The 22,500-nt window shown below is 39.0% G+C and overlaps 1 protein-coding gene across 5 annotated transcripts in view; it reads left to right on the plus strand.

The window, feature by feature from the left end:
• Nucleotides 1-22,500, plus strand: part of anks1b (ankyrin repeat and sterile alpha motif domain containing 1B) — a 375,728-nt gene that overhangs the window by 248,553 nt on the left and 104,675 nt on the right. For all 5 annotated transcript variants that reach the window (XM_034673234.1, XM_034673233.1, XM_034673237.1 and 2 more), the window contains one exon: nucleotides 6,187-6,373. In XM_034673234.1, coding sequence (XP_034529125.1) covers nucleotides 6,187-6,373 — 187 coding nt within the window. The remainder of the gene's footprint in view (nucleotides 1-6,186; nucleotides 6,374-22,500) is intronic.

Below are 22,500 nucleotides of genomic sequence, written 5' to 3' on the forward strand. Positions count from 1 at the left end.
AAACAACCTATTAAAATACGCCGAACCATGTGTCCTGTATCATACCTACATGTATGACGAAAAAACCCCTGCAAGAAAATCAGTTTAGTATTCAGCAAGTTAGGATTGATTAAATGCACTGACACTTAATTGCCCCTGCCAAACAGATTAGACTGAGTGGAGCGGGTGATCGGACCAAGATGGCGGCCCCACGGCTCGTCACTGCAATAGGTAGCAGCGGTCAATGTGGCGTCTACTCTTTATATGTCTATGGTCCACATATCCAATCTGACCCAACACAGTTAGAGATCGCAGCACCCATCTTAACTCAATAGATGGCTAAGAAGGAGGCACACGCGCGCGCACACACACACACACACACACACACACACACACACACACACACACACACACACACACACACACACACACACACACACACAGACAGCCTCACCTTCCTGTTTCAATTCCTCATTAGAGCAGTTGAATCATTTCGGGGTGATTGCTGCTTCATCTCATTTATTTTAAACTTTTTTTTTTTTTGTTTAATTCCAAGCCCCCGGCAAAGTGAACTCTACAGGTTCAATTTGGATGTCAGAAAGTTGGTTTAACATTAGTTGCTTTCCCTTTTTTTTTCTTCTTTAACTTTGCATTTTCAACCGTAGGTCATCAAAGCTTTTGATTCTAAAGAGGTCGAAAATATAAATCAAGTTGTGTCCACTTCCTGCCCTTGCTCAGTCACTGTGAATTCCCCGCAGCTCATGCATCATTGTCATTCTCCAGGCTGCCTTCCTGGGCTGTTGCTATTGTGCTCTGTTGATGCATTAGCCCTTTAAACATCCCTGGTGTCTGCGGGATTCTGCAGCTCTGTGTTATTCCCCACTGACCAACTCTCCACTGAGAGGAAAGAAGAAAAAAAAACCTCACTGCTGTGTCTGTGCCGCATTCTGGTCTGTTGAAAGTGTTATGGATGGGACTCAAGCAGCAACCTCAGGTCTCAAACTATGAAGCCCATGCGGAAGTGTTATAAACTGCAATTCATCATTCAACACGACTTGTGTTTATCTTTTTATTTAAAGGGAAAAGAAGGGAAAAATAGTGAATTTACTGCCAAAAAGTTAGAAGACATCCTTATTACCACCTAGTTGGCTAAATATGAAGAAAGACGGGAAACACCTTACCTGGCTCAGTCTAAATATAACAAAAGCAACCTACTTGAGCTTTTTGTTTGTTTAATCTTGAATGAAAGATGAAAATGCACGACTACTTCTTGATCTGCAATAGACGTCCCCCTGCTGTGGACTTTCCAGACTCAAGCTGATATGGAAGTGCTGGACTCCAGCGGCAGCAGCTACTTCTACCACTACTACTATTCGTCTCATCACAATCATTGCTTGCTCTGTCTCTTTAGATTAGATTAGATTAGAAATACTTTATTCATCCCGGGGGGAAATTCAGTCATTAAAGTTGCTCCTATACACAATAATTAAGATTATCAAATAATATTAAAAGAAGAAGTAATTAATAAGATATAAATATAAATGCAATGAAAATAATGATAATAAAAGTATGTACAGAAGACAGAATAAGCTATGTAGAAAGTAAATGGTTGAAGTCACCAGAGATTAAGAAGAGGGCACTCTGGTGGTCTGTCTGGAGTCTGGCTATGGCAGCCGTAGTCGGGTCAGCAGAGGGGGGATGTAAACAGCTACCAGCACGACATGTGAGATCTCCCTGTGCAGATAATATGGTCGGAGGCCCACAGCACTCTCGGTGCTATCCCGGTCCGCCCGGATGCAGCCAAGTTTCCGTGAAGCACACCATGCTACATTATTATTATCCTCTATCCTTCTTTCCAACCCCAACCTCAGTCGAGGTAGATGGCTGTCTAACATGAGTCTGTTTCTGCTTGAGGTTTCTGCCTGTTAAAAGGAAGTTTGTCCTTGCCACTGTAACTTACTAAACACTGTGAGGTGTAATGCTCATGGTGGATTGAGATGAGATCAGACTGAGTCCTGTCTGTAAGAGGGGACTGGATCGTATCCTGTCTTGATGTTGGGTCTTTGTTAATAATTTAACATTGAGTATGATCTAGACCTGCTCTGTTTGTAAAGCGTCTTGAGATTAAGTTTGTTGTGATTTGGCACTACACAAATAAAGATTGATTGATTGATCTGCTTCCACCTGTTTACACTCTTTGTGCTAAGCTATTTTAGCTTTTGACCAAGCGGCAACCTCCGGTCTAAAAATATGAGTGTTCTGTCCTCAGTATATGTCCTGTATACACCTTGACAGACAGCTAAACTCTTTCTTTACACCAAGACTCTGAAGACGTTGTCTGCTTGTCCACAGGTTTATTGGTATCTCAGAAAAGGGTGAAACTATAAAATGTACAGAAAACAATATCAGTGTTGCTTTGACATATATACAGCGTTAATAAACATATATCACCTCTAATGAATGAAATCCTTTTAACGTAACCTTATTTATATATCTATTTATTTATTTATTACCATTAACTAGGGAACACAGTGTCACACTATAAAATACGTTAATCCCAAAAATAATCTGCTACTAATAAAGATATACATTATACAAAGAACACTTACCCACGATGCTATCAAAAACAAGAATGTTCAGGCAGATGTCCCTGGATTGCTACTGCCATTAAAAAACACCACCATGCTCTCTAATGCTCTTTCACTGTCTGTTCACAGGTCATGTGACCCAACCATTAGAGGCACACTTTCTGTCACTCTAAAAGTGACAACACCAAACTGAAACTTATAATAAAACAGGAATAAAATGAACATATTTCAACTGTGTAACAGCACAATGAGTCAATACGGAAGTGATAAAAACTGCAGTTCATCGAGGATCCGCTTGAGGCTGGCTCCGGAAGTACCGGAAGCCACATACACATGAATGGGAAAAAGCCGATCTTTACAGCATTAATAAACATGTTTACAGCCTGGTACAAAAGACGAGTGTAGTCTGGAGAGCTCATTTCTCGATGTCCTCTCACTGTGAGGGGGATGATTTTTGTTCTAACGCGGCAATTTCGAAGATATTGAGATTACTAGTCTTCCAATGAGAGGCACAGCTGCCTGTGGGAACACTGTAGCTGTTGGCTAGGAGGCTCAAAGCCCGCCTCTTTACGTCACACTGGCTCGACAGAAGCAATATGGCTGCCACCGCCGATTGGCTTCAAAACAGCTCTTCAGAAACAGATGGGTGACGTCACGGATACTAAGTCCATATTTTATATAGTCTATGCTTTTGACGTATGGCCCATGGTGTCATGGGTTGATCTTGTTCAGGTTTGGATTGTCCCTGTGTTTTATCCGTCTTTGTTTCCTGTTTCATTTTGTAGATTCACTTGTTTCATGCCTTGGTTCCTCCCAGTGTTTATTCTGTGTTATAAGTTATTCTGTGTCTTTTGTGTGTTTAGGGATCCATGTCTCATGTTGTACTCTTGTTGTATTTTCTTTAGTTTCTTAGTCTAGTCTTGTGTTTCCTGTTATATTTTGTAGTTCTTGATCCCTGTGTGTCCAGTGTAGTTTTACATCCTGTCCTTGTGTTTTTCCCTCCTTTTTTGATTGCACTAATTAGTTTCAGCTGTGTCCTGTGCTCCACACCTGTGTTAATTACTCTGTGTATTAAGTTCCTCTGCCCTGTGTTGGGTCATTGTCAGTCGTCCTTGTGTTCTCCCTGTGTTTTCTTTTGAATGCAGTTTCTTTGATATTTTAGTAAGTTTTGTTTGCACCTTTTTTTTTAGAATTCTTTTATTATTAAAATCTTATTTTTTTCTACACATGGGTCCTCCCTCTATATCTCCCCATCGTGACACATATAAGAAAGAGCTGTCAGTTGTCACAGCTGCCTCCAAGAAAGAAAGGGAGAGGGTGTATTTCGTAAGATGTTAAGCGGTGCCTTTTGCACCTCTCTGTTTTTAATGGGGAGAGTTTCCCCTGGATCATTCTGCTTTCACATTTAATTTGATGTGGTTGTGTACAAGAACAAAAATAGATATTACTGGTAGCTTGCATCATGCTTTCTTTCCTTATAATGCTAACCTCCTTTTCCTCCCCTTTCCATTATTTGCTCTTTCCTACTGATTCTCCTTCCAGCCAATATCCATCCTTACTGTCATCAGTTTTTTTTGGTAATGAACATGTTTTTCTGCTTCTCAGCTTTTACCCAAGTGTACCTGCTTCCTTCCTTCATTCCTTCCCTTACAGCCTCTTGCCAAAAATCCTTCACATCATATTTAATATTCAGTCAATTCTTCCTTCTGCTCTTTGTTCCTTCCTTTTTTCTGTCTTCAGTGCTTCCATTTGATTCCTTTCACCTTTGTTGTTTTTATTTCTCCATCATGCTCTGTCCGATTCTTTCGTTTCTCATGCCCTTCCACTCGTTCAACTTATCTCCCTTTGCTCTTTTGCTTTTGTTTTTCATCTCGAGCAATCTTAAGACTCTTCAAAGCATAATTTGCATGCGTTGTGCATGTAGAAGAGCCCCTCTCTACTCCTCTGCTTTCATTTCCTTTCATATCCTGTGCCCCCCTCTCCTTCTCCCTCAAGGTTCACTTTTTGCGTCTCGAGTCCCAAACACACGACAGTGAAGGTCTTGTGAAGGTTGCCCTGACATGTCTCTGCCTCTTAATATTTCAGGATGTTATTTTGCCTTGATGGTTTACTGTATTTATTCACTCTGCGACCATTCACTGACTTGTGCGTGCACAAAATCAGAGACGCACGCACACAGAGTTTTGACTGTTGAGCTGTTAGTGAAGCAAAGCAGCGGGTTGTTGAGAGCTGCAAAAGCCTCATTATGTAAGATGTGTTTACCAGATGTCAGTCTATGGTTTCAGCTTTTTTTTCTCACTGGTTTTATTCACCCTAATTAATCAATATGTTTATTTTTCTCTGTTCATATCCCTTAACTATCATCTCCTTCAACTAATGTCCCTCTGTTTTGTCTTTGTATGCTAATTTTAGTGCCAGTGCTACAACATTAAAGTGAAAGACAGAATAAAATGGGCTCACAGCACTTCTTTTTGTTCTTGCTTTCATGTGTGTGATCAAATTTGTTGATTATCTAGCTGTAGTTTGATGCACAAATCTACATGACTGTATTAATAACAAGGTTTTAATTCCCTCGTACTGGTTGTCAATCTCCTATTCTTAAAGAATATTTTGGGCGCTGTTTGTGCGCACCCCATGTACAGAGGCTATAACCCTTGTCACAGAGGTCGCAGGCTTGATTCCAGCCTCGACCATGTACTGCATGTCCTCCCCCTCTCTCTGCTCCCAAAATTTCTTCTTGTGTATAAGATTTTAAATGGTTTGGCCCCGCCTCCACTGCGTCAGTTTATCAACTTTCGCTCAGTGGACTCCATTAAATTCACAAGAACATCTGCGTTTAGAAATTGCAATGTACTCTTTCCGTACTGCCTTTGGGCAGTCAGCTTTTTCTGTGAAAGCCACAACTCAGTGGAACACCTTACCAAAGGATATTAAGAACTGGGATTCTTTCAGCAGCTTCAAAACCAAACTGAAAAGTCTGCTAAAGGACACTCAACACTGCAACCACTGATTTAATACTTTTAACTTGATATACAGTATTGTGCGTGCGTGCGTGCGTGCGTGCGTGCGTGCGTGCGTGCGTGCGTGCGTGCGTGCGTGCGTGCGTGCGTGCGTGCGTGCGTGCGTGCGTGCGTGCGTGCGTGCGTGCGTGCGTGCGTTTTTACTATGTGATGTTTTAATTGTGACCTGCCAACGGACTGCTGATGTAAATTAGCTTTAAGCTAACTCTGCTACATTGCATCAAATGTGACATTTATGTTAAATATTGTACATGGTCCCTTTACAAATAAATCAAATACAAAAATATATATATATATATATTTCCTGTCTCTCTTCAGCTGTCCTGTCCATTAAAGGCAAAAATGCCCAAAAATATAACTTAAAAAAAAGAATATCTGGCTGAGAGGTACTCTGTTTGGAAAGAAAACAGATGAGATGAGGAGTAACAGTAAAGATTACTGTGCCTTATAAACTTAACAAGCAACAGAGCATTTACTTTTACTGTGTGAGATTAAGACACTCTGAGTCAAGGAAGAGCATTAAACAAAACAGTCAAACTTAAGATACTGTCAGTTATACATCTAACTCTTCTCTACCTCTCTTCTCGTCTTGAATCCAGCCTAAGCAGCGCACCTCTCTGTCCTCGTCCCTGGACGTCCAGAGGCCGGTCAACCACAGCTGTGAGCCCAGCGAGGTGAGCTCGTCTCTGGGCTACGCCAGCTTCAGCACCAGCCCCCCGGCCAGTCCCCCACTCAGCCCCAACCAGGAGGACTCTGCAGGCTCCAACGACGACTGTCAGCTCACAGGTGAGAGTCAACACAACAGGCAGGTTGGGAAAGTTATTACTGCCAGGGGCGGCACCTACAGCAGAGGTGATAGTGAGTGTTGGCCCTGCTGGAATACACTCTATCATGACCTTTGACCTCCCTGTACAGGAGAATCAGCACAAACAGAAATATCTCCTCAAGGGGAGTATCACAATAAGGAAACTGGTACAATCAGAGGTACTGGTTTGTGTGCTGCTGGTCTATAAAATGTTCAGCCGACTTTTTCTTTGTTTAGTGAATTCAGAAGATATTTATGTTTATTCTATTATCAAAGAAGACACAATGAGAAATGTGAACATGAAAATCGTACTTATTGTGTAAATAATCAGGCTGGTAATTTTGTGGGTTGCTGTTTTGTCAGCCCTTTTCAATTCTAACATCAATAATGCATAAAGCACACACTTACTCTCAAGGTCAATACACTGAATGTCTTTATGGCACTATGTGCCTTGTGATACATTAATTTTTTTCCAAGAGCTGCCTGAAAGCTGTTTCAAACATATTTTTTTTCCATTTGTTGTTGAAGCCATTACCTCTGTTCTGCCTTTGTTGCCTGAGTGCAGGTGTTGTTTAAACTCTTTCAGCCTGGAAACCAGATGAAACTTTAATCCCCTCGCCCAGGCTCCCTGGAAATTGAAATCATATTTCTCATCCTGTCATACATGAAAACTGAGCCAAGAGGAAAACACCTGAGGCCGACAACAAATCTTGGAAAACACTCTGGACTAGTGAGAGGAAACATTTAGAAGTGTGATTCAGACATAAAAAATAAAACCCATATTATATTAGTTATATAAAGAGTTAGAGTACATATGTTTAATCCTGCAGAGCTGCTAAGATATAAAGGGTTGAAACAAGCAGCAAGAAAAATTAAGCACAAAGTTTTGACCTTTAAATAGAGTCAGGTGGGTTAGACAAATCTGTAGGCACACAACATGATTTATTTATGACAGCGCTGCTGGTGTGTTTGCTAGGCAAAAGGCCATTAAACCATGAAGTGCACAGCAGTGTTGGAGAAAAGCTTAGCAGCACCAACAACTGCCTGAACAAAGTTAGTGTAAATACATGGTGCTAGCAGGAATGAGGCTAATTGAATTGCTGTAGCTGGTAAGCTAGCTGCTAAAACACTAAACAGCTTAGAGGAGGTAAGTGCTAGTCCATCACGATGGAAACAGCACAATGCTTCATACTCTGTATCCAGGGATAAAAAACAAGAGCAACTTTATATAGCGATGTTCTTTAATGCTAACAAATGTTACAGCTAGCTTAAACATAATATCAGCATGTAAAAGCATTATTTTAGTGCCTTTTGTCCACAGAGAGGCAAAAGGGTATTACAAATTCAGCATTGTCTGCTTGTCTAAACATCCAGTATTTTATTTTGTGTTGTGAAAGTATGACGTGTAGGTGGGACTGACTTGGATTCTGTCTGCATCTTTTTAAGCTAGCTACCATGATAGCTGTCAGGCAACAAGCTATATAGCTCTAATTGTTCTACTATGACCTCTTGTCTGATAAACGTCATTAAATCCTCTTTTAGTTTAGATTCAACAGGTGAGTTTAGATAAAGAAGGGATAATGTAGCCTGCTGTGAACAGGTGGTTATGCAAATTAGAATCTCAACAGGGCGAGCAGAGTCTTGTTTAACCCTGAAGGCACCACTGATTCACAATACATCATCCTGCTAATTACCAAACTGGAGATAGAAAAATGTGTTAAACCCTCCTGTTATGTTCGTTTCTCTGGAACAGCAATAATGTCCCTGGGTCAGTTTGACCCGGGGCATATTCAATTATCCAAAAGTGTCAGAACCCCAAAAAATCCCAATACACATATTTTTTAAATGTAATTTTTAACTCCATTACTAACCATTTAAATCAATATTTAGTCCATTGATGTTCTTTAATTCTCACAGATCATGGTTCAATGAGGATAACTCACTCTTTTTTCATTAAAATTCATGTGAAAACTTTTTTAATGTACATTGGAAATACCTTAATATAAATACAATAGTTTAATATGACATAGATTTTTGTTTATTTTTTTATTTTTTTATTTTTTTATGAAATAACCTCTACTGTCACATGCTGCCCAGATTTTTATGCTGCATTTAGCTGGTTTGGAAGGCATATATTGCCTAAAATAGATTTTTAAAATGGTCAATTTGACCCGCAACATAACAGGAGGGTTAATAAAGAGGATTCCTTTCCATGGATGGATTTGATGACGTGTGATCAGGTTGTCCCTGCCGTCACTGTTGCTTTTGACCCAATTGTTATTGAGTTTTGACCAATTAGGATCAAGTATTTAACAGGGCCTGGTAATAAGCAGGAAAGCTTGGTGATGATGGTGGATGGTGATACACAGGAACAATCTGGATTAAGTTGTGCTACATTCCTTTGACTATCAGTACTGTTGAGACTGTTTGCCATTGTCAAAAGGTGGGAATTAGCATTTTAAAGGTTAGCAAGAATCAACACCAAGTGAGGTCATTCGACCTCTAGAAGCAAATACTCAAGATAAATGTGATACCGTTGAATTGGAATAACATTAACACAAAATGTAGTGACGTAGTTGGGTTTCTTGTTTTGCTGTGAAGAAGGACATTGAAAGGTTTTTTGAGGTGAAAACTATCCTTATTTCTTAAATTAGTCTCAGGCCTGCATAGCTGGAAATAAGGAAGCAAACAAGCACTTTCAAGGGAAATCTCTGCCGGATATCTGAAAAACTGGGCTCCCAGTCATCAGTTAAAGATGCTCTCTTGGTCCTGTGGGACGTCTCTCTTTCTGTCAGACCAAATGAAACTCTGCTGCTTCTCATCTAATGACATCCCTCCTGCTGAGTTTAAAGTTTCTCCTCGGAAAGGGATACTTGGTTTAATGAAAGAGGTGTTTCCTCAGAAGAATCTTATAATGAGGGCAGTTAAATCTGCACACGTGCATTTTTTTAATACTTTATTTATTTTTGCAAGACGAAGAAAAACACTCAACAATTTAAACTTTTTAATTATTCACTTGCATTTGTTAAACCTTGAACACTAATTTAGAAGAATTATAACCCTTCTTATAGACATATAATACATCTGTATGTATACATGCTCAGATATGAGCAGCTAATGGTATGAAAGTGAATCTAACATTTATTAGAAATAAAACAAATAACATTGTGTAGATATCAACATGTTGTTCACGTCACTGGAATACCAAGAAGATGTGCTTCAAGGACTACTTGGTATCCACACTTGGTTTCCTCCTGACCTTCACCTATTTTGTGTCATTTCCTACTCTCTCATTTTAGTTATTTGTTACCATAGCAATGAGATCCCTTGTTGTCATGGCAAAGTAGCGGCCTTGGTGATAGTAAAGATGAGGATGTGATGGTGATCCTTCTCTCACCTGGTTTTTAATCCGACTGTCCCTCACACCTGCTGCTATCAGGCATCAGCAGCAGAAAGCAAGCAATGTCAACCAACGTGCGTGCGTGCCTGCGTGCGTGCGTGCGTGCGTGCGTGCGTGCGTGCGTGCGTGCGTGCGTGCGTGCGTGCGTGCGTGCGTGCGTGCTCAGTGTGTGTCTGTTCCATCCAGTTCAGAGGCCCAGCAAGACTTTGATGTGTGTAGTGGCTCAGACAAAAAAAACACATTCATTATCAATCCACAGGTGCATGCACACACAGACTCAGGCTGAATGATCTTCATCTGTGATTCCCATTGAAGCTTCGCCTCTGTATTTATATAACAAGAGGGTCTTATTTCCCTCTTAAACCCAACACAATGAGTCATGAGCCTGACACTGATGTCTGTCTGATGTCCTCCGAGGACAAAGATGGAGGAGCAAGTATTGATCACAGAGTTGAAAGACATTTGCTTCGGGTGTGAAATTCTTAGTGACAGATTTTGAAGTTTGAAGTGAGGTGAGTGTGGATGGTTTGAAGATCGTAGTGTTACTACTGGGGATGTTTATCATGGGTAATTTAAAAATAGTAATACCACAATCCTTTAAATATGTATGTGACTGAATAGATTTGATGTTTGTACTTTGTGTAGTTGCTATTCTGAGTTTTAATAGATTGATTGACTGAAAGCAAACAGTGTTTTTTTTTTTAGTTTTGTGTTTTGACTGTTATTTGTATTTATTATAACTACTTTTTCATTATTATTGTTTTTTTTATTATTTACAATTTTATTGCTTTTTTCATCTTTTTGCAACATTCATACATTTACAGATATTCATAAATGCACAAATAATAATAATAATAATAATAATAATAATAATAATAATAATAGACAAATAAAATTGCAACAAAATAGTGATAATGAAAATAAACAAAAGCACAAATTGATAAATAAAAATAAAAAATAGAATTAAAAAAAAAACATGATAATAAAATGTATACTGTGTCCTTGTTAGTTAGTAATGAAGATCTGGTAACTCTGGAGATAATCATTCCACCTGTTAGTCTGTCTATAGAAAAGTTGTTCATATGAGGCTACCCTGCCTATAGTTCAAGGAACCACTCTTCATATGAGGGGCTTCTGTTTTTCTCCGTCCTCTTAATAGAGTCTGTCTGCCCACCATTATGGCTTTTTGCATTATTATTGTTGTATTGTTTTTAATTTTGGCTAATATTTAAATTTTGTTTTGTATATTTTAAGAAAGAGAAGTTTTCACTTTGTATGAGTACGGAAGCCCAAAGTGGACATTCATCCATGTATTTTAGTTATCCTGTTTTCCTGTGATAACAAGCAATGTCTGATTGGGGGCCATGGCCACCCCTGGCCTTAAATCAAATCAACTTTATTTATACAGCACTTTATACACAACACGGTTGATCCAAAGTGCTTTACAACAGACTATGAGGAAAACAAAGAGCAATTAAATAAAAACAACACAAACAGAGAAAGCGAGCGGGAGAGCAGAGTGGTGAGAGAGCACTATAATTAAAAATTTAATTCACAGTAATAATAACAACAGTAATGACAACAGCAATGACAATTGACAGTGCAGTGAAGCACCTGAGCCAGTGTGGGTAGGGGCAGTTAAAAGCAAATGAATAAAAGTGTGTTTTTAGACGACTTTTAAAAGTCTCAACAGAGGGGGAGAACCAGATGGTGCGGAGAGGAGAATTCCACAGTTTTGGGGCACACATAGAGAAGGCCCTGTCCCCATAGCTCTTAGTCCTTGATCTTTGGACAGACAGGAAGTTTTGTTGAGAAGATCTAAGTGATCTGACAGAGTGAAATTAAGCCTTAGAGCCTTAGATCCACCCCTGCTCCTGGAGTCCATACATGCAAACATGAATGTACAAATCCCAAAGATTATAGTATTTTTTTTTAAATCCAAAGCAAAAATAACAACACAACAATGATTGAAATATTTAAAATAATAGTAATTATAACAAAACCAAGAAAACAGTTGAATTATTTCAGTCAACAATCATAATATAAGTATAAAAGCAACCACAGTATATATCTTTTTGGTTAAAAAATGCTTCAAAATGACAGCTGAACTGTTAAAAACAGAGCGTGCAGGGACTAAAGAATGCAAGAAAAGATGAAACTAAGTGTTTTTTCTTTAATGAGCATGTATTCATTGTATTTATCAAATAAAATACAGAGACGGGACAGTATTCTGTGATATAAGGTGTAGCTTCAAACTCAATTAGAAATACGTCTTCTTGTCCAACTTGTAACCATCTCACAGCTCATAACCATACTTTCCTCTGCATCAGTATTTGTGACTTGAAGTGTAAAACAACCTCTAAAAGGACGCCTGGTATTGGAATAATGGCCATTACCATTTAAAGGTGACATATCACGCTTTTTTCATCAATATATATTGGTCTAAGAGGTCCCCAAAACATGTCTTTAAAGTTTATGCTCAAAAAAACACTTTGAAATCAGATTTTGGCATGCCTGAAAATCCCTCTTCTTCAGTCCTCCTCAGAACACTCTGTTTTCTCTCTGACCACGCCCCCTCAGGAAGTGGATGTGCCTCGGCTCTCCAGCACGTTGATCTAATGTTTACATGTTGGCTGAATATACACGGCTGCTCAGAGATCACGTTACTTCAACCCTCTGAATCTGATCCTGATGGAGAGGCGCCTGTAGCAGGACCTTTCTGAAGGATTGGTCACAGATTTAGTGTTTCTTGTTGTTTTATTTATCAGTATGTCGACGTGTGTCTTGGTACACAGCTACGAACATGTAGCTATGTGGCTATGCTAACTAGCGCTAGCACTTATCCATGACAAATAAAAATCATCCACTAGGTCTTCAAATCTGCAGACGTGGGGAGTAAAACCGATCTCTGCCAGAAAGGCAGCAGGACCTTTTCTGAAGGATTGGTCACAGATTTTGTGTTTCTTGTTGTTTTATTTGTCAGTATGTCGACGTGTGTCTTGGTACACAGCTACAGCTACAGCTACAGCTACAGCTATAGCTACAGCTATAGCTACAGCTATAGCTACAGCTATAGCTACAGCTATAGCTACAGCTATAGCTACAGCTATAGCTACAGCTACGAACATGTAGCTATGTGGCTATGCTAATTAGCGCTAGCACTTATCCATGACAAATAAAAATCATCCACTAGATCTTCAAATCTGCAGGCCTGGGGAGTAAAACCGACCTCTGCCAGAAAGGCAGCGGGACCTTTTCTGAAGGATTGGTCACAGATTCTGTGTTTCTTGTTGTTTCATTTGTCAGTATGTAGACGTGTGTCTTGGTACACAGCTACAGCTACGACATGTAGCTATGTAGCTATGCTAACTAGCGCAAGCACTTATCCATGATAAATAAAAATCATCCACTATATCTTCAAATCTGCAGACGTGGGGAGTAAAACCGACCTTTGTGTTTATTAAGACAGCCTACAACTAGCATGCCTCCCTCCTAAGCTCCTTGTTGGCACACATTTGTGCAGGTAATGAAAAACGGGGGAGGGGATTCAGTATTATTTTATACAGTCTATGGGCTGAACAAGCTCCGAGCTCTGACTCCGTGACAGACTGGATATTGTTGTTACGTAACAAAAACACGGAAGTCTGAAACGGCTCGTTTCACACACATTTACAGAAAGGTGGAGAAATCAAAACAGGGGCAGAATGGATTTTTTTCATTCTCGGGGGGTTTGTAGACATGCCAGGGAAACATATTTCAGGTAGAGAACCATTAAAAAGTCAATTTTGCATGATGTCACCTCCAAGGACTATAATATAGTACGTGTAGGCACGAGCACTCTGCGAGCTTCAGAACAATGTGTCTGAGTGGCTCTTAATAAAATGTAAGAACTTATGGAGAGGAGACAGGCTGCACTCTGAGCGGTAAAGCAGCCACTTGGTTCAAATAATCCATAGCACTTACACTTGTATGTTATAATGCCCCATTCTTACAGGATCATTACATGTAGACATTTCCCACAGTCTACGGTGGAGTGCCATAGAACCAGTGGAGAAAAAAAAGGCAAATCATTATTAAAAGCAGCTGGATGAAGATCAGCCTGCTCAGAGAACTCTCTTCATTTGTGTGATTGTTTCATAAAACTCTGCTCAGAAAGAAAAATATGACTTTCTCTTGATTATTATTATTTTTTTAAAAACTCCTTCCCACGTCAATGAAAATTCTTGATCCTACATTTTTTTAGAACACCTGCTGCATATTTGCAATTAGTACATGTTTTCATTAACCGACTGTGAGCTACACATTGGAACAGCCTGCCAGAGGAGATCAGACTTGCAGAGTCAGTCCCTTGTTTTATTTCATCACTCAAGACACATTTTTACAGGAAAGCTTTTATTCTGTGATTTTCTTTCATTTTAACTTTGATTTCATGAGTCTGTCTTATAAGTTTGTATGCTTTAAGTTTTTTATCACTTCATTTTGCCTTGCAATTGTACTTGGTTTTATTGCCCATCTTGAAGCACTTTTTTACCTGTATTGAAAAGTGCTATATAAGTAAAGTGTTATTATTCTTATTCTTATTCTTATTCTTATTCTTATTCTTCTTCTTCTTCTTCTTATTATTATTATTATTATTATTATTATTATTATTATTACCCAACAGTGAAGACTCAAAAATGTGACATTATAATTTTTTTTATTTTTTTATTATTATTTTAAATGCAATCACTGTAAATGATACATAAATATTGAAGGGCATATACTATCAACAGACAGCACAGCCAATTTTTGGTTGAAAGACCCTTTCGACAAAAAACAAAAGACACAAGAGACAGAAAACAAAATAAACAAAACAAAAACAACAACACTAAAAGACACTAAAAGTGTCAATAAGTAACACTGTTCAATAACTTATATATTTTTTTAAGTTCATCTCCACACCTGTACACACATTCTCTGACATTATATACAAACCTTGGGTAGATAAGCCCCGCCCCCTTAATACATTGTGTCCATTATATTATATTTTCTTAAAAGAAAAGCATTCATTCAACCCAAAGACTTTTTTTCTTCGGTTTAATTTGCAACTTTGAAAGTTTGAATTAATTATTTTTCAGCTAAACACAACTTTGATGCAAAAATACAGAAACTTCTGACACTCCAGGACAGATTTTTGTCTCTTATGTGTCTGAAAATCATAATTCTAAAACTTTTTTTAAAGTTATATATATATATATATTTTTTTTTGCCTTTATTTATAGGACAGCTGAAGAGAGACAGGAAATGTGGGGAGGGGAGAGTGGGGGAAGACATGCAGGAAATGGTCGTGGCCGGGAATCGAACCGGTGACCCCTGTGATGAGGACTGTAGCCTCTATATGTGGGGCGCTTAGACCACTAGGCCACACCAGCGCCCCCGAATACTTTTTTTGATGTAAATATAGTTCAAGCAAAGCAGTGACATAGTAAATAGACGTAATACTGCTCTTAATATCTTTTCTGCACCCATAAAAGCACATTTGAAGCACTACAGAGCGTTATTGATAGCAGCTACAATGTGTTTTAAATGCGTATACATCTATTTGTTACTACCTCTCTCTCTACCGCTACCTCTCTCTCTCTCTCTCTCTCTCTCTCTCTCCCTCACACGCATTCTCATAGCCTGAAGCTGAAACACCAGGAATAGATTGGCACCCATTCATATTTCCATTAAATTTTTTCCCCTCCTCCTCCTCCACCTAATTCTTCTTCTTCTTCTTCTTCTTCTCCTGCTACTCTGCTCATCCCTCCTGCTCTCTCCACTTATTAGCTTTACAAGGCCTATTGTGGGGTTGCCATGGTAACAAGTGGCTTACAGAGAAAAGGAAGAAGAAGAAGAAGAAGAAGAAGAAGGGAGTGTATATGTATGTGGAGACAAAAAGCAAGAGTCAGAGAATTCAAAGGATGCCAGTGGAAAAAAAATAGAGAGGGTGAGGGAGAGAGGGAGAGAGACTAGCGTGAAAGGAGGAGGAGGAGGGGTGATGAAGAAAATGAGGAAAATGCTGAGAATGAAATGTGAGATTTCAGGAGGTAGGAGAGAGAATGAGGACAAGAAAGTGAAGGGAACACCTTTTCTCTCCCCCTGCATGCCATAAAAGGTATTTCCTTCCTTCCTTCCTCCCTTCCTCTCCATACTCTTCTCCTATCCCTCATTTTCTTTTATAAAATTCTGCCTGTTCTTCCACACCAACCCAGCATTTATACAATAAGCGGTCCTGGCCCTGCAGCAGAGTATGCAGGTGTCAGCCACCTGCGTGGGTGGCTGGATAAAAAGGAGGTCTATTTTTAACCCGATCCATCACTGGTGCTGCTGTTGATGCTCTGCTGCTCCGCTTTACGTAATGTTGGACATTGCTCAGGAAGATATTCCCCCGGTGCCCTCGGTGCAGAGCGCCAAGTGCAATGCAGTGTTATGCAAAAAAAAAAAAAAAACGGTGCAACACAGTCGTCCTTTATGAATTATGCAGTGCCCCCTGCGACAAGTCAGTGACATGCAGGCACAAATCTGCAGGTGTGTATTCATTCAGCGGTGAGGGGCTGGATCACTTCAGCTATTTGTGTGCATCAAAGACTTAAGTTGTCGGTGACACATCACTCTATTATTTTTTATGCTTTATAGGAGGATTGTCACTGTGTTTGTCCTCTGTTGACTTACATTTTTTTTACTTTATGACCATTTGTCAGAGTAGCATTGAAAGCTGCAAAAATATAAAGATCCTTACAAACAACGGGCCACTCTGCTCTCAAAGTGTTGTATCTAGAAGCAGCAGGCTATTATCTCACCAAGAAAAAAAGTCCATCTCTATCCTCTCTTTGTGTCTGCCACAAACTGCAGACACAAAAGTATCCGACTAGCAGGAGCCCATTGAGGCATTCAGCTGCATAAGAGCTCCATGTGTCCCTCAGGAGTTAGTAAAGATTCTTGTGCACTCCCTATGTCTCCTGAAGGGAACCACATGCACTTGTAAAGCCACGAGAACAACTGTAGCGTCTCCTCAGTTTATCTTCTGTTTCTCTTGAACGTGCGCAAATCAAATGAGAGCAGCTGCCTCAGTGTGAAAGAAATGTGGATATAATGTGAGTCACCAAAGAAATAGATCTCTCAACTACAAGGATTTTTTAAGGGACTTCTTTCTGGCTTTATGTTCAGCCACACTGCAAAAATCTTACCAAGTGAAATTGTCTTATTTTTAGTCCAAATGTGTTATCCCACTTGATTTAAGATGAATTTACTTAACAAGTAACATTTGAGCAAGAAAGAGGGACTTGTTTTAAGACAAGGCATCTTAAATATCTTGTTAAGTCAAACAATCTTGAAATGACTTTGTTTGGGGTTGTAATTTAGAAGAAACAAGGTTTATTTTACATTTCATACATTTTTCAAGCTGAGATCTTATTTGTAGAAGACGGATAATCTTGATTTAAGACAAACACTTTACTTGATTGAAGTAAATGCATTTTATTGGAGAATCAATCAGAAAACAACTCCATTGATTAAAGAAAGAAAGAAAGAAAGAAAGAAAGAAAGAAAGAAAGAAAGAAAGAAAGAAAGAAAGTTTTTATTAAGGGTGGGTTACAGTTTTCAGGCACTGTTTCTTCTAAATCAGATAAAAATATACATCCCCAAACTACATGCACAAAATGAAACACCTACTTTTGAGCATAGCTGGCTTATCCTACAAAACAACATGACTGAATATTAGTATATCCAGCTCACTATGAGAAGACATTATATCTCAAAATGCTCAAATTAAACTTTGTAATCTTATTTCAAGTACAAGATGGTCTTAAACCTAGAGAAGTGCCGCTATAATACTACTCAAATTAAGGTGAATATATCTCAAATGAAGAAGCTGACATGAAATGTGAAAAAATCGATTTTTGAGTGAAAAAATACTAATTGTTAGCATTCCTGTCTTATTCTGAGACACTAAGCTTTATAATACTGGTAAAATAATGCTTAAAATAAGTTTTCCCTGCTAATTTTAAGATCCCAGTTTTCTAAATATATTATTTTCAGAAATCTTACCAAGCAAATTTTCACTTGTTCTATTGGCAGATTTTTTTTGCTTATTTCAAGGTAAAAATACCTCTTTTTTTTTCTTCTTTTTGGAGGGGCATTTTTTCCAGTACAGATATTCCCAGATATCTTCACCAAGCATTGTCTGTAGAGCATGCCAATGTTGCATCCACTAATCAGCTATAAGATGACATGTAAAGTGACTACTAATTCTTCTCTCTTTACAGAAGAACCCATCAGTGGGGGGATTTGTGAGGCAGCAGGTTTATTCTTTTGAGTTGAAGTGTTGGAGGTAGGACATATGGGCTAGTCTAGTCTACGAATTTGAGCGGGTGTTTCTGGTCTGCAGTGGTCAGTGTCTGCCAAAAGTGGTGCAGGGAAGGACAATAGATGGACCAGCAAAAGGGTTATGGGTTCCAGATTCCCCAGATCTGTATCCAATTGAGCATCTGTGGGATGTGCTGGACAACTGACTCCAATCCATCAAGGCCCCTACTCACAACTCCCGCTATTTAAAGGATCTGCTTTTGAGTCCTCTTGAGTGCAGTACCCATGGAAAATTCACAATTCATAAGAAAAGGTCTCAATTTTTCATTCATGCATCAGCCACCATGTTTATTTTTTCCCACCTTCAGATTTGGTAAAGGTTTTGTCGTGTCTTAACAGCCCGTGATGTGCAGATGCAGAATGAACTTTGTGACACTGGCTTGCTCGTATTGCAATATGTTTAATTACAACAAATAGCATCAGTATCAGTAACAAGCATCACGACTGCTTAGAGGACGACTAGACCAGATGAAGTCGCCTGCTGGTCTCCAAAGACCATCTTATAAAGGGTATAGATGTCATCACAACACACACATATATGGACTCTTCAACCCAAGTTTAACATTAGCTGTTATTGGACTCCATCTCTGAAGACCTTAAAACGACAACAGTCAAGGATGACAACTGTCACAGTCAATCACATTTACACGCAATTTCTTAGAAATTCCTGAAGCCTCCTGAAGTTATTTTAAACAGCATAGACTAACAACATATACTTAATCTTATGTGGTTAAATATCAGATACTTCAGTCTCCTCCTCAAAACTCCCAGATCTGGCTCTACCTCACATATATTTATGTGTTTTCTGTATATTTTATGACACACAACACATTTTTATAGATCACAATCAGATAGTTAAATTCCCAGAAGTCATCTGAAAAACATCTCCCTGAAGTAACATGACTCCCTGACTGATGACCTCCAACAAGTAGTAAGCTGTAGAAGTCAAAGCAGTCACCTTCCTGTGTATGTATTTTGTATTTGTGCATGTGCACCACTTAAAAGAGTTAAGTTCATTAAACCTCTGATCTTTCGTTCTCAAACTTCAAACGCTTCACACGTACATGTAGATTAACTATAACCACAAGCACCTCTCTTCCGCACAAACGCACCCTGGATCAGTCACCCTGCTGTGCTTGATCTCAAAGCCGCGTTCAGAGTCAGGAGCACTTTGGTTTGCAGCTGACTTGTCAGTTTACACACATACTTATGACTTGTCTTTATTCTTTATCCTTAGGTTTGTCCTTTGATGCCACTTACTTCGTAATCGTCTGTTCCGGCATCGCATAAAGCCTAATGAACTAAATCTTCTATTTTTGGCCGCTGATATTGCCCATTTGCATATTTAATTATAATCAAAGCGAAAGTGAAACAGGCAAGCAATATGACAGGAATTTTTCCTGCTGTTCTGCCCTGGTTGAATGCGAACCCCTGTAGTTTAGCTGAAGGCAGGTATGATGAAATTACAGCTGTTCACTTTTTCACTGAGGCACAGAGAGGATCAATCAAGAATGAAAGCTGTTAAGGTACAATTATAGGAGGAGGAGAAAGTAGAAAATGTTGGACGATTTTCTTGCATGTTTTTTTAAATCTATAAGGTAAATCTGCACCTCGATACAAAGCCTTGCAATGGATTATTTGTGAATATAATCTGTTATTATCAACAGAAAAGTATGAAACACTTCTGCTCATGCAGCGTTAACAGCTCCTTGATATGCAGTGGGATCATGTTTCACCTTAACGCCAGCCCTTCCTCTCTAAATTGTTCCGCCCTCTGAGACAAAGCTTTAATTAACGCCACAAATTCATTAATGAGTGGGATGTCTCAGTGCTTGTATCATTAAGTTTTCACCTCAGGCAGTTGTGCTAACATGTCAGGTTAAGATTTGAGGGCTCTGTCTGTGCCCTGTGTGTAATAAGAATAGAGGTCAACAACCATCAGATAGACAGACATGAACACTTTTACAGACACATTCAGTCCTGGTAAGTTAACCTCTCTCCTCACGTCTTGTCTCGTGCCTCACGCATATACACGTTTTAGTTTGTCTACAACTTAATGTGCATATTTTTACTAAATGAATCACATACCCTTGAGCCTTAGCTGTACTTTTATTCAATGCTGTTTCTAATTTGATGCTAACATGCTAATCTAAAATGATACCGTCCCTAACAAAGCCTCGTAAAGCCGCTAGCATGGCTTTGGGAAACAGTGACTCATGCTTTGAAGCTCTGTAAACAAACAGAGCTCTCACAGACTTAATTTAAAACAAATAAAGTGGCAGAAATAAATCAGAGGTCATCCTGATGTTCAGTGATAAAAATTTGGCGGCTATTTTAGATTTAGTCTTAGATGAAAATGCCTGTTAGTTTTTGTCACATTTTAGTCTTTTCAGCCCTTTATAGTTTTAGTCTAGTTTTAGTTGACGAGAGTTCAAAACATTTTAGTCTTTGAATTTTGCCGAAACATCTTCACTCTTTAAATAATTCGTGTAATCGATCAGATATCGGTAACAGGGTTATACTAAGTGTTAAAATAGTCAACACTCCTTTAACACTTTTGCTTGTGTAATATCTTAAATTTAATAATTCAGCCTGGTCCTGCTAAAATGTCAAATGAAAACATTCTTGATGTGACCACTGGGACTGTATTTTTATTCTCTTGACTCACAGAAAGATGCCATGAAAGGACTGTATTGCACATTTACAACGGTCCTTGAATGCACCTGCAGTGACAGGCGCACTGGACAGACAGTCAGTTCACGGCACTCTGAAATGCATCTGCATCTTTGATGACGAGGAGTTAATCAAAATTTACTGAAGGTGTCTGATGTATCACCAAACTGGATTAAATCAAGCTGTAGATGCAGAGCTTTTTACGGTGAGAGTGGCAAAAACAGCAAACATCAAATATTAAGCAGACGTCCCCCAGTTGTGTCTTTGTCACTAACGCACACCGGGGGTAAAAATCATCAATGAAGGTAAGACAGATGCATGGAGGTGAGGAGAGCTGGTTCATAAAGCACACCTGCTGCAAGTAGAGACCAAGCTAACACTGCGCCCCTTAAATATTAACTCAGCCTGTCACAGGAATGCATCACTTTTATCTTTAAAGATTAGACACACAGCAGGGATTTTGAGTGTCTGGTGGTAGGCCACTAAAGTTTTCATCTCGTCATCGTCTCATTAACAAAATCTAATCAGAGTTTTTATTATCAGTGATGCAGTTTAGCTCGTCATAGTCTTGTTTTCTTCATGAAAAATTTGTTGTTGACAAACTTTTATCGTCATAATTTCATTAACGAAATTAACACTGCTGATGTTGATCACATTCAACAGCTGTTACAATTCGATACATTACAATAGTAAACAATACGATGCAATTCAATAAGGAATGATAGGATGCAGTACAGTGGAAAGGATACCATTCAATACGATACAGTTGAATATGTTATTATACATATAGAAATATACAACATATATGTAAAAAAAAATATTTAATTTGAGTGTCTTGAAGTAAACATAAATCCAGCTTCTTCTTCTGCAAGGGATTTAGCGTTAAAAGTCATCCACTGTCATCTCCCACGCCATGATTTTCACTGAAGTAGAAACCACACACTGAGGCAAAGGCTAACTAAGGCTGTTTCCGAAATCGCCTACTATACTAGCAGTACGTACTGATATGTCCAAAATTCAGTATTTAGTAAGTAGTATGTGAACAAGAGCAAAATCTGTAGTATGCCAAAACTCCCCGGATGTCTACTGATTCGGGAAAATATCTCAGTGTGCATCGGACCAGTCTGCCTCGCGTACTGTTTCCCATAATGCACAGCGCTCGTTCTGCTTTTTCTTTTTCCTCATTTTTTGACGGGAGGAAATCCGTTTTTGGGTGCTGTGAAAGTTATCAAATTACATATAAACCACTTCCTAACTTTTTAAATCATAAATGGATGCTAAATAAGCATTTTATTTATCGGCTTCGCCGTTGTTTACTTCCGCTTTCCGAAACCGGAAATCCAGCGACGTCTGGCTCAGCATGCTGCATGACAGATCGGACAGAACAGTCATACTACATACTAAATTCAAACGCAGTATGTAGTAGGCAATACCTACTGCCTACTACATTAGTAAGTAGTATGTAGCAGGCCATTTCAGAAACAGCCTAAGTAGCTGGTTCTTCTTCTTCTTCTTTGTCTCCCCTACATTTTATGGCAGCCTACGTAGAGAACCACTACTGCCCCCTACAGTGAATTAGTTAGTTACACAGGATATCCTTATGCATATTTTTAGATACCAAGATTGGTGTAACGGTTATCATCATTACCC

Source organism: Notolabrus celidotus, chromosome 21 (assembly GCF_009762535.1).
Source record: "Notolabrus celidotus isolate fNotCel1 chromosome 21, fNotCel1.pri, whole genome shotgun sequence".
NCBI classification, from domain to species: domain Eukaryota; kingdom Metazoa; phylum Chordata; class Actinopteri; order Labriformes; family Labridae; genus Notolabrus; species Notolabrus celidotus.